Source organism: Denticeps clupeoides, chromosome 8, assembly GCF_900700375.1.
Source record: "Denticeps clupeoides chromosome 8, fDenClu1.1, whole genome shotgun sequence".
NCBI lineage: Eukaryota > Metazoa > Chordata > Actinopteri > Clupeiformes > Denticipitidae > Denticeps > Denticeps clupeoides.
The window spans coordinates 3,077,078-3,094,811 of record NC_041714.1 but is presented as its reverse complement, the minus strand read 5'-3'; the positions used below and the strand labels follow the sequence as shown (position 1 = coordinate 3,094,811).

Here is a 17,734-nt window from a genome sequence, read left to right as displayed (position 1 = left end):
TGTTTTCTGTTTTGGACAGAAGCAAATATCTGAAAATAATTGCCTAAACTGTGAAGGCTTGAAATTCAGTGTCACTGAATTGAGAATAAGCTAATTGTGGTTGTAAATATGCAAATTAATGTTCATCTCAGCAAGTTGTATAAGGACAAAACCTCATAACAAGCAACACATTTTGATATTCTTACGACCAGCCGATTGCTGGTTGAGGCCTGGTCAGGAGGGATGAGTTGGTGATCGTGCATCTTGTTCACTGTCTGACGCGCAACCAAGCTGCAAATCAGCCGGACGCGAGGAATTATCACTCCAGTGCACAATCGGCTCTAAAATCTGAGATGCGAAACTCCACACGGCTCATTTGCGTAATAACAGTGATTGGATGTTTAGCTGGGGAGAGAAGGAACAAGAGCGAAACCCGTCATCTAAATTCGTGCCTTTTCCAGTGGAAAGCTACTTTCAGCTACTGCAGGAAATCTTGTCCATATTCAGGTTGTGGGCAATCTATTGTTTTGATTTAAAGGGGCAGGACGTTTGTTTAAGGGGGCAATGCCCCTTCTTACCCAAACGTAGAGCCAGCCCCGTGACCTATACATATTATACATGTGCATTACATGTTGGCCAGTGTTTACACACTGACGCCTCAAAAGCATACAATCAATATATATAAATATTTTAAACATCACTACAAATGATTCAATTTAGCAATGACTCTTTTTTAAAGGATTCTATCACAATCTGATGTTATAACAGTGACACTATAAATATATTATACACTATACACTATATTATATAGATATAGACTGAGACTGATTCTAATTATTTGAGGACAAATGAATGTGAGGCTGGACGTGCATATGCGTGAAAAACTGGTCACACATTAAACATGGGAATTATGTACAAAACCTTCATAGCCTTCATAGAGGCCATAAAACCCAGCACTGGAGACCGGCATGGCAACAAAAATCAATCCAGAAATATGAGAATTTACTGCACTAGTAGCCAGAAGACAACTTGATCTTACTAAACAGCAAGTCTAAAAATATTGAAATACTACCCGATGGACACTTTTCAACCAGAGCTTCCAAAATAATTATACATCAGATTATTTAGACTTGGATGTGACTGAAGATGCTGGGCTGCATTAATCTGGCTGCTCTTCATTTTTAGATCAGGCTCCACCGATAATCTGTTTATCACACAAGGGAGGAAAAGCAATCAGACGGCAACTCAATATCAACACGACGGACATTAAACTGCAAGGAGGGCCGCGCCGCCACCTTGCCGCAGTCCCTCAACTCATGCAGCTTCTCTGCGCAATTTCAGTTAACAGAGAGTCCATTAGCGGAAACGGAAAATAAGTCAATTCAGAGAACATCAGCTGCACCTGGGCACACGAAGAAACCCAAGCGGGAGAGACTTCAGAAGGGACATTCATTATGTCACATTTTGGTTCTAATTCCTAATTCCTTTTTATTTCCAAACACATGGTACCTGCGTGCATCAAGCATGCAGCATTTCATTTAAATATCACAACGTCAAAACATACTGTCTATTCATGAATTAACATCCATGTTAATTAAGCACTTTAATGATCAATTCTGTACACAAAACTAACCAATTTCAGAAATTATTCAAGAACCTATTTATTCACTGTAACCCGTGTCCATGTTATTTGTATGTTTATTCATGAGAACAACGTAGCATACTAAAATGTAATACCATTCGTGTAATAACATGGTATACTATATTGTTACATGATATTAATGACACTGTAATGAGAACTTATAAAATATTTTATATTGAAAAACATAAACCTTTCAGAACCATTTATATACATGTTTACTGGGTAATTTGGAGTTCAAGTGCAGCTAAACAGGGAGGAGTCCCCTGAAATCGGAGGACCGAGTACAGTGCAAGGATGACATTGTTTACTGCTGTGTTGAGAATCAGTCACACATTTAGTTGGATATGCTGCAGCGGTACATTATTAAACAACAGAGTTTTCACTTGGGCTATGCGAGCACACTGGAGCTTTTTCTTAATCTCAGTAAGACAAAGCAGGCAATAACTTTGCCACCAGGTTATTTACTCAGATGAATATTATGTCAATATGGACATGTCCTTGATGGCCTTAAATCCACAAGCACCACAGGCTTATCATTTCTTTTGTCATCATTTCTAAAGGAAGTAATAAACCTCGGCCTGCACCTTGGTCCAGAAGCTTCTGATTTCAACAACATTTCAGCAAAATAAATTAATACTGGAACCTATACTACTCCCTTTGGGCTCAGGACTCAGCACCATAGACATTTCCTCTTCATTGTTCAGAAAAAAATACAGTACATTATTACTGCAGAAACTACACCAAAAACAAGCGAAAAGATTTGACACGCCTACTCTAAGGAGGTCATGCGGATTGTGATGGAGGCTATTATCATGCACACTGTTCTTATTATGTCACCCTACTGATTTTCCGTGTTCCATGCCGGAGTTTGATGTTCAGTGTGCATGTTCTTAATTTCCTGATTGTGTGCACATGTCGTCATGTGTATATATGTATCCACATGGTGTCATTTTATTTGATCGTGTTCTGTGTAGCGATGTGAGTGTGCAATGTTGTGATTAAAACCCTCTGTTTATAAGTTGTGCGATTGCATCCCTGCCCTGACACATCACCATAAGGAGCTTCATAAGATGATCTTATGAAACAAAAGCTGTCAACATGGGTTAAGAAAACCTTAACATTATCTAACTAAAGATGCCTGAGAAAAGCAAAGTGTGTGTATGTGTGTGTATGTTTTGTTGTTAGCATATATACAGGGAGTGCAGAATTATTAGGCAAATGAGTATTTTGTCCACATCATCCTCTTCATGCATGTTGTCTTACTCCAAGCTGTATAGGCTCGAAAGCCTACTACCAATTAAGCATATTAGGTGATGTACATCTCTGTAATGAGAAGGGGTGTGGTCTAATGACATCAACATCCTATATCAGGTGTGCATAATTATTAGGCAACTTCCTTTCCTTTGGCAAAATAGGTCAAAAGAAGGACTTGACAGGCTCAGAAAAGTAAAAAATAGTGAGATATCTTGCAGAGGGATGCAGCACTCTTAAAATTGCAAAGCTTCTGAAGCGTGATCATCGAACAATCAAGCGTTTCATTCAAAATAGTCAACAGGGTCGCAAGAAGCGTGTGGAAAAACCAAGGCGCAAAATAACTGCCCATGAACTGAGAAAAGTCAAGCGTGCAGCTGCCAAGATGCCACTTGCCACCAGTTTGGCCATATTTCAGAGCTGCAACATCACCCAAAAGCACAAGGTGTGCAATACTCAGAGACATGGCCAAGGTAAGAAAGGCTGAAAGACGACCACCACTGAACAAAACACACAAGCTGAAACGTCAAGACTGGGCCAAGAAATATCTCAAGACTGATTTTTCTATGGTTTTATGGACTGATGAAATGAGAGTTAGTCTTGATGGGCCAGATGGATGGGCCCGTGGCTGGATTGGTAAAGGGCAGAGAGCTCCAGTCCGACTCAGACGCCAGCAAGCTGGAGGTGGAGTACTGGTTTGGGCTGGTATCATCAAAGATGAGCTTGTGGGGCCTTTTCGGGTTGAGGATGGAGTCAAACTCAACTCCCAGTCCTACTGCCAGTTTCTGGAAGACACCTTCTTCAAGCAGTGGTACAGGAAGAAGTCTGCATCCTTCAAGAAAAACATGATTTTCATGCAGGACAATGCTCCATCACACGCGTCCAAGTACTCCACAGCGTCGCTGATTTGTTTTGTTTTTGAATGTCAGAAATGTATATTTGTGAATGTGGAGATGTTATATTGGTTTCACTGGTAAAAATAAATAATTGAAATGGGTATATATTTGTTTTTTGTTAAGTTGCCTAATAATTATGCACAGTAATAGTCACCTGCACAAACAGATATCCCCCTAAAATAGCTAAAAATAAAAACAAACTAAAAACTAGATCCAAAAACATTCAGCTTTGATATGAATGAGTTTTTTGGGTTCATTGAGAACATGGTTGTTGTTCAATAATAAAATTATTCCTCAAAAATACAACTTGCCTAATAATTCTGCACTCCCTGTATAGTCCAGAGTGTTTCTTTTTATTACTCCATTGTGAAAATACATTGACAAATACTGTATATGGTTGTTCAAGACTTGTTAAGACTTTAGAAATCAATCCATTTCTAAAAAAGCAACTGCAACATATTTTAAATGCAAGCATTTTAAACATAGAATTTGGTGCTTTGCTCAGTGGCACCTCAGTCGGGATTCGAACCGGTAACCTTCTGATTACGGGGCCACTTCCTTAACTGCTAGGTCACCACTGCCCGAGACATCAATATATATAAATATCAGTATATAAACACATGATTTTTATTAGTATAAAAGTAAATTAAATTTTCATACTACTAAAAAACTACTATAAAAATACTACTACTTCATACTACTGGTACTACTGAAACAATATGAAAAAAACATATATATACACACACACACACACACACACACACACACACAGTACAGGCCAAAAGTTTGGACACACCTTCTCATTCAATGCGTTTTCTTTATTTTCATGACCATTTACGTTGGTAGATTCTCACTGAAGGCATCAGAACTATGAATGAACACATGTGGAGTTATGTACTTAACAAAAAAAGGTGAAATAACTAAAAACATGTTTTATATTCTAGTTTCTTTGCTCTGATTACTGCTTTGCACACTCTTGGCATTCTCTCGATGAGCTTCAAGAGGTCGTCACCTGAAATGGTTTTCCAACAGTCTTGAAGGAGTTCCCAGAGGTGTTTAGCACTTGTTGGCCCCTTTGCCTTCACTCTGCGGTCCAGCTCACCCCAAACCATCTCGACTGGGTTCAGGTCCGGTGACTGTGGAGGCCAGGTCTCCACTTTTTGTTAAGTACATAACTCCACATATGTTCATTTATGTGAGTATCAACCAATCTAAATGGTCATGAAAATAAAGAAAACACATTTAAAGAGAAGGTGCATCCAAACTTTTGGCCTGTACTGTGTGTGTGTGTGTGTGTGTGTATATATCTAGAGAGAGAGAGAGAGAGTTCGGTGGTAACACTGATAACATGGTGGCTTCACTACCACTTTTGCTTTATTTATCCCCTTTTCAATAATGAAGTGAAACATCTTAAGAATATGAAAGAACAACAAAACAAGAAAACATTTCCTCATATATCATGAATAATAAAGTATATTTTAATTACCCCTTTGCTGTTTTTCTAGTTGCTCCCCTGGCATAGAGTCTCTGCACAAAGCCCTAAAATGCTTTACACAAAATTTTAAACCCTCTGTGTATATAAGTTTATTCCTGTGTAATTAAAAAGCAGAGAGGAGGGGTCACTACTTTCCCCACCAGCAGAAGACAACAATCACTTACATGCTGTAGACGCGGCTGCACTTAGAAATGGTGTAAATATGAGAATCCTCCATCCCAGCGGCAAATTGCTGCCAGCGAGGAGAAATATGACCCACGCTAATGCGCCACCATTTTGCACATTTTCCCCTCCAGGAAAAAAAATGAATTCAGATTTCAGTGATTTCATTGATGTTGCCTGTTAGTGGTGGCATTTAGACCCTCACAGCCATGCATTTCATGCCGTACGGCAACAACCCTTCCTAATGAATACCTGATTTGCATCATGTTTGGTACAAGCACCTTCCTGTGCATCGCTTGAAGGAGCTTGGTGAGGTTCTTTTGACATATTGGTGTCTTGGAGAACTGGGCCATGTGTGATATGAATTTGCTGTCGGGGAGAAATGGGGGTGGACTGAACAACACATGTAGCTCTGGAAAGAAATTAAAATAATAATAAGGTGACAAGCATGAGGCCAGGTGTAGCATTTAGCATTTGCATTATAAGACCGTATTGAGGTGTGTGACTATAATAGAGATCAACAGGAGCCTTGTGAAGAATAAAAAAAGTCTTTTGGACTCTAGTGAATGTACTTGCCGGCTATTTTCACCACTTTTATGCGGCTCCTCCACAAAAGTATCTCACGCACATGCACAGCTCCTCCCTTTTGCAAGTCGACACCCCGGGGGCAGTGGAAATGAAATGGGTCTGATTGTAAGCTGTACGAATATGAAGTGGGTTGAGATGAAAAATGCAGAATGGAATAAAGGGGAGGCCATGTGCTGCTTTCCTGCTCCTGCATGAAACACGTTCAGCAACCTGATATGGCCTTACTTGCCTAAGCAGCGTCAGCTCTATAAAATGTAATATTCTGCATCTTCCTGAGTTGACCCAACACATAAAAAAGGATTTAATTGATCGTGTTTTATGTAATTGAAGCCAAATGTTTAGTTTTTACATCAACACACAAAAAAAAAATACTGTCTTCCGGACTTTAGGGTAGCTATAGGTTAGTTCTGTGAATTTCATCCGTGACTGCTGAAAGACGGGCCCAAGTTCTCTGTCCGATATTCATCAGAATCTGTTCGTAGTATTTCAACTTAACAATAACCTGTGCACAACTGAATATGACGGGAGCTGTTTTTAGATTTGCATGGCCTGGTGTTCTGCTGGACAACCAAATCAACCACATTACCTGTTTGAATGTATTTCTGTTAACTAGACAGAATTAAGATTTTTTCTCAACTGTGCCTCTATTACAATCCTTCCATCACCCAAAATCCTTAACCATGGCAAATATCCTGAACTCAGGGTCGCTGATGACTTATTACATTAAGAATAATCAGAAAATGTAATTACATAAATATTGGCTGCAACATGCAAATCGTGTGCTCGTACCAGTGCCCCGACAGGGATAGAGACATTCCACAATGTTCCGCAGCTATGCACATGACTGATACTAGATGAGGGTGCTTTCATAGGAATTTAGCAAATTAATTGGAAAGGACCTGGTTTTAATTAACATTGTTGATTCACATTTGTTCGGTCTCCTCCCACCCCATGCCCCATTTATCCTCAATTACTGACAGCAAAAAAAAAAAGAATTGACAAGAGGAGTCAGCACCCTGTACTTGGATTACGTGGCTACATCAAATGAGGAGTCAGCGCTCAGAGCATTTCTAACAGTTTACCCAGGTTTCCTGTCATCAGATAGGCGTTGTGGAAGTCCTTCATCCCCAATCCAACGATGTGGATAAACTCCTCGATGACTTGCATGAGTTCCACAGAGCCTGGGTAGATCTGCATAGGGAAACAAGTAGAAGGAAAAAAAAGGCAAGTAAATGGCAAAGTCCTTCACATCAATACACAAAAAATGCACAAAAATGTATTATTCACTGAATTTCATTTATTCATTTGATTCACGTGGTAAGGGTTGACTGATTCTATATCTAAGACATGTATAGGAAGCCTGGAAGCAGCATGTTGGTTAACTCAGACTAAGACTGTCAGGTTTTACCTGAAAGAGCAGCTTTTTTAGACACACAGACACATATGACACACAAAAAAGTGTACATTATATTTAGAGGACTTTTAAACAACATCATTGAAATGATCGTAATACAAAACTTTGAATATGCTGAAAAAACAGCTGAACTTATTTATTTAAATGGTGCATTTAGGGGTACATTTCACCCTTTAAAGGGTACACCTGTGTACTCTGAGGTGCAATAATTATCCCAGAAGGCAACATTTTTATAGATTGTACCTTGGGGAATATAAATGGACTCCAGCTGGACCCCTTTTTCTGACCACACAGCAGTTTATAAACTCTATACAGCTAGGCAGCTATTTAAAGGTTAAACGATTATAATTTTGAGCGTATTTGACACTGCATTTTGTATGTATTCAGATGGAATGGTGTTTTTAGATGTGCTGCGCTACTCTGTCCTGAAGGCTTATTTAATTTCGGTATTTATCCTTCACCTCCAGGGATCAGCACCGCAGACAGCTCCCTAGGTGCAACTGAGCGACTTTAAGTAATGCAGCAATGGAATAAACACACAGAATGGAAGACCCCTTAAAGAAGAGCATTTATTTAAGCTTCGTGTTCAACAAATCTGAACTTGTTACTCTGTTGAGGGGAAAAATGAAAGCATCAGACCCATGATCTGCATTGAGCATCTGCTCGTGGAACAGAGGGTCGGCCTTTTAAACGGATGCACATTGAAGATCGATGGCCTGGGGCAGCGTGTCTGTCCATGGGGATCAGTTGTCACTGTCACCGCAGACGTTCGGGCCCGTGCAGTGGGGCACAGAGTCGTTTCGGTCCAGCAAAAGTGGCTGTCAGCACACCTGATGCCTCGCACTCGATACCAACAAGACCGGCTAAGCCCAATTATTGACCTGCAGGCGTGCTATCAGCACCCACCATCTTCTGAGGATTCATTAGAGGATCGGAAACGAGGTCCTCGGGCAGGATGTTGCCGCACGTGCACAGCAGTAATGGAAAGCAGGGTGATAGTAAAAACCTGGCACTGTCGTGAAATGATGGCAGAAAGCGACACATATGCAGGGATGGTTTGGTATTCACACCACCGATGCCACAAAACAGGCAATTACAACAACGTAAAGGCATCCTGGGAACAACACAATTCTGACTCCCGTCAAATGAACGGGGGGAAGGGGCGAAAACAGAACAGAAAAGGACGGGCGCTGCGAGTGGCGTTATATAATTAACACCCCTCGTTAGAGCTGGCCAGGCATGTCACTCACAGGGCACATTTAATAACGCCGTCGGCAGGACGCCTGGCCTGCGTGCGAGGACAGTCCAGGCCGTGATGGTAAAAGACTCAGACAGCCAGCAGACAGAGAGGCCTATCGGGGGGACAAAAGCGCATCAGTCCATCCCCCGCGGTCGGCCCAGCTCGTCCAGTCCCTCACCATGGCAACCAAGCCACTGCTGTGGAGACGATGACGGCCACTGGTTATGGGAGGGACGGCTCTTCTGCATGTTTTTTCCTTGGTCCACTGGATGTAATGTACACCAGTACGTCCAGCGGTAATGTAAACATACTTCTATGCTACTTGGACTTTTGTTGATGTCCCTGGAAACACAAGTGATGCACCGACAGTCGTTCGCCTCGCATTAACCCTCATTCAATGTCACTGCAGCACAGAGGTGTCAGAAGATAAAGAAAAAGCAACAAAAAGGACATAAGGTGACTTTGCAAGGTGATGGGTGCAGCTCAATGATCCTTGACACATATTCTCCAGTCACTTGGCACGTTTCCATGCATGGTTTAGTTGAGAATTCTGACTACTGTCCTTGTCAGAGTATACATGCACAGAAGGGAATTCAATTTATTGACTGATGAACGTCCACCTCTGCTGCAATATGTGGCGATGTTCCCAATTTACCTGTTACATCACAGACCAAAACAGTCAAAATGTCACCGACAATATCCAGCGACTATTAAATTGTCACTAGCAATCATTTTGAGATTTTAGTTTGGTGGTACAACTCTATATGTTTAGTACATGCAGTACGCTTTACTAACTTAACAAAACTTGGTCTGGTCATCTGTTGGATGGGTTTGGGTCCATCAGAACGTTCATGTGCAGGATTAGCTTCATTTACTTCACTTGGTCCGACTTTGAGAAGTTCAATTTAGTAGGATTTCAGCTGGAAAGATGTAAATGTATCTGGTCTACTTTAAATCAGACACAGTCATCCATTCACTATTTACCAGACCAAGAACCTGGAAGAAGCCTAAAGATCTGAGGTATGGATAATCCTGCTCTATGGTTCCTTGTTGCCTCAGAAATCTTTTGTAACCCCCTGCAGGTAAAGAATGGCGTCACTGCAAAGGGACATCAGCTGCTTAATGTTCCAGTAAAACCTGTGTAGATGTGTTTGGGTTCAGCATATTTACCTACATTTTTGGTAGGACCCAAATGAATGATCCATCCATCTCTGGAAACATGTTGTATGTGGTACATCGATCAAGTGTTTCCTGACTGATTTACAACCCCAATTCCACAACATTCAGGACGCTGTGCAAAATGTATATGTAATTGGAAAAAAAGTAATAATAAAAAAAGCACGTTCCTGACCTATTTATTTATTTCTTGTTGTATAGGCGTGCATGCTTTATCGATAGATTACTCTCAAGATGGGACATATCTGCTGAATATCTAATGAACAAAATGAAATTACGCCCAGCCGCATTGTGCTCCGCAGGTTTCATTAGCGTGTGGCGCCAGGGTTCGCTTCTGTATGCGCAAGCGGGATGGCGGTCATATATACTGCATGTTACGAATGGTAAATAGACTAAACTGATGAACCCCAAGCTTCCTCCTCGTCTAGCTTATGAATCAAAGAGACAGGCTCCGGCTATTCCTCAGGCCATCTGTCTGCGGCGGCAGGATGGATAGAGACTTCTTAGCCGAGGAGGGTTAGGCCGAAAGCGCTTTGTTAAAACCCCAGTGTGGCTCCGTGCAGTTGCCCGTTTGCTGCTTTCATTAGCACCTGTCTGGCTCCCTTTTGGAAGGGAGGGGCGTGGCATTGGCGCGGTTGTCCCGTGGCGACCGGAGGTGTTTTGAAGGTGCCATTTTTGACAGCTCTGTGGCCGAACATGATTGGAGAGGACCTGCTTGTCAGAACAGGGAGTCTGGAGGGTTCACACCTTCACATAAAAAACCCCCCAAACGTAGTAATGCAGCATGAGAGTGCATATAGTGAGGTGACACAGTGAGAACAGGGCTTCATGACCAGCAACTCAGTTCGATATGTGCTGTGTTGCAGAATGTTTATAATATTAGCTTGATTTCTTTAATAAATCATAATTTTGAATTATCCATCATTCAGTTTTTTTCTATGCTCATTCCAGCCACATATGTGTGTACATCTCTGTGTATTATTGTGTATGGCCAATATGCTGCTATTAAAGTGTGAATATACAGGGCCAATAAAACTGATTCTTTGTCGTCTACATGAACCCTCTATGACAATAACTCTGAATAACTTCCTTTTTTCGACCCCTCTGTATAAACAGTCTTTTATTTCTGGCTTTTGTGGATAAAAATGAAAAATGCTGTGTACATTTGACACAACTCCTTCAAAGCCTCTTACGTCTGACTGGCAGCCCTATTAGTGCCCTCTGTTTTGGTGGTGGGGGTTCACATCTGGGTCGGATTCTATCATAATGCACTGTGGAATTCAGACTATTATGAGGATTTACTAGGAAGCCGCATGGATATTTTGTGAGGGTTTGTTTAACTCTCAGCGCCCTGACTGGCCAGGCTGTCCAACATCAGCACTGCTGCCCCCTTGTGGACAGACGGCCAACAGCATCCTTTTAACTAAAAGGCAGGTTAGTGGAAAAAAACAGGGCCGTCGCGGCTATGCGGTCGTTTTTTTTGCAAGGATGGCACCTGGGGAGACAGTGGTCATGCCACGTGACAATTTCCTGGCCCTCCTCTGTCAGTGATTGCTATTGATTCGCCTGCAGCAGAAAGTGCCTGTCCGCACCGTTCGCTCAGACAAATCCTAAACGTGGGTTCCACAGCCACGGTTAACATAATTCCCCCCGTTGAAGTTGTCTGTGATGCGGTGGCTGTGTATATTAACCGTGGCTGCTCGGTTGCAGGGCAGGCTGTCTGTAACTCTGCGCTAGAAAGACGGAGACAACAAGAAGGAACGTTGTTGCGGCGTCTGTCGGTGCGAGACCCACCTGCTGTGCGTCCGCCCACTTCTCCCTGTTCTCTTCCTCCAGGAGATTACTGATGATTTGGAAAAAGTTCTGCAGGTGAGAAGAAATGAGAAAAAAAAACGAGTGAATGAGAAGGAGGTAAGCAGGAAAACATTAAACCACCCATCTTTACACCCCCCACCCCCCCAGATTACTTAAAAACCTTTTCTAGATGTAACTGGCATCCACTTTAATGTGACTTTTTATAAAATGAAACCCTGTTAATGTTTCACCTGCAAATATTTCCTAAATGTTAATTTGACTTTTAATTAACTTTCGACTTTTAGAATTTTTTTTTTAAATGAATAGCATCCCTCCTGTGTTCCTCCTGTGTGTATATGTGAGTGTGTGTGTGTGTGAACATTTCAAATCCAGCACGCTGTATGACTAATGACAAAATGTCCATTGCAGAGGAGGCCACGCCTGGGCGCTTTGGATTGGCACTGTGCTGATTCGCCAGCTGGCCGTGGGGGGGAGGAGCTTCTGGCTGCACTGGTGCCCCTCTGGTCTTTGTGTCCTGCTGGTCTCCTCTGCACCAGCGAGCGGTAGAGGACAGACATGAGGGGATCTTTTTTTTTTCTACTTCAATGCTTATGCTCCCTCTGGTGGTAATGTGTCCACTTAAACACACACACACACACCCATCAACATTCCAACATATGGGGGGGTGATGTCTGTGTGCGTGGACCCAGGGGGTCTCAATCTCCCTCGCAGCACACAGCCTCATAAACAAACAGAAACAGTGGTACGCGTTCCCACATATGCACGCGGCAGCTCAACCATGCGCTTATTAGAGCCTCGCGGCGCTCCGACACTGGAACTGAAATGATCCAATTGGAGAGGAGAGGAGCAGCCATCTCTTATCCATGGTGGCAACAGACATCATTGTGAGCGATGTGTTCAAGTCGGAAAAAAAGGAGCTTTCCCCACGGAGGGCAGGGAGCGATAGGCAGAATTTAAGGGGATTGGTTTGTTAGGACAATTTTACACTCGCCAAAAAACTGTGTCCTACTTTCATTCTGCACTTTTTACTGATAGATTGACAGACAGACAGACAGACAGACAGACAGACAGATAGATAGATAGATAGATAGATAGATAGATAGATAGATAGATAGATAGATAGATCCTCACTTGTACGTCATCAGAGGATGGCTCGTAACTGGCTCGTTTGAAGGTATCGGTGACATTGCGCAGAATCTCTACTGACGAGAGCAGGTCCCCGGCATAGAAGTTGCGTCTCTGTGTGAGGTCCAGCAGGACCTTGGTCACCTGGGACATCCCGTCTCCCGCCAACATCCTCTGGCCCTTGGCAAGGTGCCCCTGGACCTGCGGCAAGAATTTGGCTCACAACGATCCTCCTAAATGATGTGTTCATGCAATGAGTGCACAAGTCCCCTCTTCACGCAGCCAGCTGCCATCACCACGCCAACCAAGGCAGAGCGGGGCTGGAGCCTTACTCGCTAATGGATGGAGTGGATGACATTTAATTAATGACATTAGATGAGGAGTTTGATAGAGAACGGCTTACTGATGCACATTGTGTGAAAAAGACACAGAGGCGAAGCCCGAGGAGCTCGGGGGGCAGAAATTGGCAGCCGGCGGAGCGGCGAGGGCGGTGGGAGCTGCTCTCAGGCGTGGTAATATATGCACGGAGGGGGAGATGAGAAGGAAGCTGACTTGGCACCTACCGACTGCTGCAAGTATCGGTACTCGTGCGCTATGCAGCGGGCATAGCTGGGCTGCTCCCAGTACGCCACCCCTCGGTGGTCCAGGGAGCATCGGCGGCTGGTGGTACCTGCAGGGCGGGAGATTTGTTCATGGGTTTTTTCCTGTTGTTCCGCGCTGTCACAACTTATAGCCAGGAATTATTAAAAAAAGCAAGAACGCGCACGCACGTACGGCACACCAGTAGATTCGTGATAGACAGCAGCATGGAGACACATGCATAATGAATGAGGAGATGCAGTTTGCTGTGGAATTAATGTGCAGCGGCTGGGAGAGTTGCTGGAACCTCGCCTGTCGGATAGAAGACTTCGTTTGTATGTTCGTCCTTTGAACGTCTCACCTCTGGTACAAAACTCGGCCTGTTTCGCACCACAAGTGGCCTATCAGGGTCATCCAGTGCACGCGCCCCTCTGTCCAATCACAGTCCTGTCCAGCGAGCGCATCACACCCTCCCACTCACTGAATCGGCTTTAAGGCTTTCAGCCCGCACTGCAACCTTCTCCTCCCACTCTCGCTCTCTCTCTCTCTCTCTCTCTCTCTCTCTCCCACTCTCTCTCTCTCTCTCTGTGCGTTGGGAGGAGAAGAGCGTCCCACCACTGCGGCTCAGGCTCCACAGGCCATCGAGAGAGATGGATCAAAGCCCAACACCGCCCCCAAACAACAGAGCACAGCAGCCCGCCTGGCCCCACCCGGCCCCGCCCAGCCCCGCCTAATCCCTTCCTGCCTCCCCGGAGCTCCCCACACCTGGTCCCATGCTAGTATTGCAGTACAGAGCAGGGCTTTTTTTCTTCTTCACCACAGCCGCTGAAGGCCCCGGCACCTGCTGGCTGAAGGACACAATGGCCACGTCGCGTGGCTCCGCCACTGAGGCGCGGCGTGGTGGCGGAAGGCGTGCGGCCGAGCGGCGGGAAAGCCCCGGATCAGAGCCGCATGACTACAGCGTCCCGCAAACATCCGCATTCAGCACACAAAAGAATGAAAGCAGCAGGTCACTATCTGCCCTTCACGGATAAGCCAACAACGGTGTGGTGCCCCACTTGAAAAAAGATGACTCTCTCTCTCTCTCTCTCTCTCTCTCTCCCCTCCCCCACATCTCCAAGCAGTCATGCTCCACCACGCGTACGCGTTAGAACACATTATTTTACCCCGAATAACACGAACCGCAGCCACTACTTCCTCACGAATACGGTCTGATTGGTGTCGCGCCACACATGGCGGCTGAGGCTCAGCAGTCAGGCGCGCTGTGGAACAGTTATGACGTATGATGTGCTCACCTACTATATGGTGCATATGCGAATACGTTAAATCCCATGCAGGGTATGAGGTGGTGACAATAATTCATTGCGCATCAATAATTACGTCCCTCAAACTCTCAAACACTGACTCATTATTATCTGGGGGGTGAAAACGTAATAACATTCCTCATTACTTGCGAAGCGATGCTGCGTCGTAAATCAACTTCAGACTCGCTAAGCAGACAGACATAGCCCAGGGTTCTTCAAAGCACTGCCTCTGAAGGCTGAGAATTGCTGCTTTCCTCTCCTCCCTCCATTCATCTGTCAATCAGGTGGGAAGAACCTCTTTACCCACTCAAAGGAACTCAAGGTTGAAAAACCTGGAATTATCTCCTCATGGATGCGGGCCTCTGCAAGCCAATTCAGTTCGACCATCACCACAGAGAAGGTCTTTGACCACCATTTACGTTTACGCCCTTATCCTGAGTGACAAGGTACCGGGACAGCACCCCTGGAGACACTCAGGGTTAAGTGTCTCGCTCAGGGACAAATTGGTAGTAAGTGGGGTTTGAACCTGGGTCTTTGTGGTCTTCTGGTTCATAGGCAAGTCTGCGGGCCAAATACCACCAAAAATTAAGCCGATTCACCAATCTTTCTATAGCTTTACAAATAACAAGATTGTGATGTCATGGTGACCTCTGAACAGTACTTTGAACCTTTGTGCCAAATTTGAACAAATTGTCTCATGTGTTCCTGAGACACAACATTCACAAAAATGTGAAGCTACAAAGGTCATAGTGACCTTGACCTCAGACCTCTGACCCCCACTTTCAAATTAGTCCTTTGTAAGTCTTTGATACTGTGATGAGAATAATTGAAGGAATAAATGGAGCTGATAATGATAAATTGGTTTAGACCCAATGAATCGTATTAAATGTTTACACATCTGAAGCTTGCATCCAGACTGACCTGCTCACTGTTCACACAGTCAGTCCCCCAGGACCAATATATGGTTAAGTGCTTTGCTCAGTGTGCTGACCTTGGGGTTACGACTGTGTTAGAAGTAAAAGATGATCTGATGGCCTGCGCCCATGAACTCTATGTAGACACATTTTTTGCAGAGCTCAGACTCATTTCAGACAATCATTTACCGTAGTGAAAAAAAAGCAGAGACCACAGCAAGCCAGTTGGGGAGGTTTGCGCCATGTAGAGATGAAAACTCAATGCAGTCATAAAACTTGTGATGCTCAACTTCGGCCTTACAAAAACAATGCATTTCATTGATGTCTTAAATGAGATTAAAGTCACATTAATAAAAATGTACTTTTATTATCCCATTTGTTTATTTTTATCACAAGAACCTAAAGTAAAATAGTGAATTTTTGCATGTAGACACGGCATAAGAGACGGTTCATAGAAATATACGTGGTTCGGTTGGTTACGCCCAGTTGTGCCCACTGACAGAAAAATGAACAAGAATTCGGTCAACAAATGGCTCCATTCAATCAAGTGTAGGTGTATGTTAGCAGACCCACGATAAACGGTGCAGAAGAGCACGCTGCTCTCATGTGGAGCGCGTTTACGTTTGAAACTACTAGCACGTAATTAATTGGTTTTCCTTAGAAAAGCAGCTATAATGTGCAGGTTGGCGAAGGCTTGTAGTCAACGAGCTCGGCCATCAATCAGCTAATTAATAGGTCCGAAACCGACCACTGTGCCCTAGAGTCAGACACTTAACCCTGTGTGGCTCCCGAGGGGACTCAACCTGTAATTAGTGAATTTAAGCCACTCTGGAAAAGAGCACCGGACTAATAGATGCTAATGTGATAGATTTCAATAAGACTTTTGCCTTTCTCTGGGGTATTATGAAAGCAGGGATGAGTTCTCGCTGCTCGACACCACGCGGCAGTGATTGACTGGCAGGGTAGCGAGTCTGCTGACCTGTAGCATTCTGTGGGCACCTGTTGAAGGCAAGTTCACCGGATGGCGTCCTCCTCCACAACATGGTCACGGCGTAGTCCTCGGGGCAGATCTCATAGGGGGCTGGGAAGAAAAGCCTTTTAATTACAAATGCGTTACAAATGTTGCATTAAATGACATTTCCATGGAAACACTGCTTATGGAATGTTGTGGCGCTCGCAGATCGCCTTGGAAACTCAGAATTTCCCTCAAACAGCTATGGAGACTGACAGGCAGGGGGAGAATCTACCTTATTATGGCATTTTTCATGGAGAGAGGAGCCGTCTCCATGGAGACCCTAACAAAGTGGGAAAATCGATTCCATCACTTATGAGGAGAAATTAATCATCCATTACAGCCAAAATAAAAAAAAAAACGTGGAGGGGGGGGGGTCTCCATCTGCACAAAGTTGGCGAAATATGATCGCTGTTTTCTCATATTAAATAATAATGCCCAGCAGACGCTGGCACGCTCGCAGGAAAGGGGGAGATAATTATCTCCGCCGCCTGGCTTTACTCCGTACCTCTTAGCCCATTCGAAGTTAATTGACTCTCAGGGCTCAATTACCCCGAGGGTTACCTGGGCAACGCTGGTCACTGCACTTGCGGACTTCCTCCCCGGTGCCATCACACTGCTGCCCTGTGGTGGCCGCCCCCTGGCACACCCGCACCCTCCGCTGCCAGCCTCCGTCGCAGGATTTGGAGCAGCCGCTCCAGGGACCCCAGGGGTTCCACTGGCCATTAGCTGAAGGGGAAACACAAATCCAGGGAATGAGCCTGGAGCTATTAGAACATGTCGCATGTCTACTGCCGGTCTAACGCATTAGACCAAACAGGAATCGGGGACTTGTCCTTTCAAAGTCTCCTGTATGGGTAGAGTAAGTTCAGTCCACACGACTTTCTGTCTTACTACAGAATATTTCACCCAGGACTCGTCCATGTTCTGTTGGCTCTGACTCCGGAAACATAGTGACCAATTACAGCAATTAAACTGCAAGTATATAATTATTCAACAATGATACAATTGCTATGAATTGTTTGCACGCAAAAAGAATACTAATATGCGTCATGTCTTGTTGTGTGTGAGGTCTCTCCCAATTTTTGAAATCCCATGCAGTCATTGGCTGTCATGTTGATTAGATTAGCATGCTAATGAGT

At 44.2% G+C, this 17,734-nt stretch overlaps 1 protein-coding gene across 5 annotated transcripts in view; it reads right to left on the bottom strand.

The window, feature by feature from the left end:
* Positions 1 to 17,734, bottom strand: part of adgrb3 (adhesion G protein-coupled receptor B3) — a 127,063-nt gene that overhangs the window by 46,613 nt on the left and 62,716 nt on the right. For all 5 annotated transcript variants that reach the window (XM_028989251.1, XM_028989248.1, XM_028989252.1 and 2 more), the window contains 6 exons: positions 17,157 to 17,321; positions 16,560 to 16,661; positions 13,347 to 13,453; positions 12,790 to 12,984; positions 11,638 to 11,706; positions 7,096 to 7,204 (listed from right to left, as the gene is read on the bottom strand). In XM_028989251.1, coding sequence (XP_028845084.1) covers positions 7,096 to 7,204; positions 11,638 to 11,706; positions 12,790 to 12,984; positions 13,347 to 13,453; positions 16,560 to 16,661; positions 17,157 to 17,321 — 747 coding nt within the window. The remainder of the gene's footprint in view (positions 1 to 7,095; positions 7,205 to 11,637; positions 11,707 to 12,789; positions 12,985 to 13,346; positions 13,454 to 16,559; positions 16,662 to 17,156; positions 17,322 to 17,734) is intronic.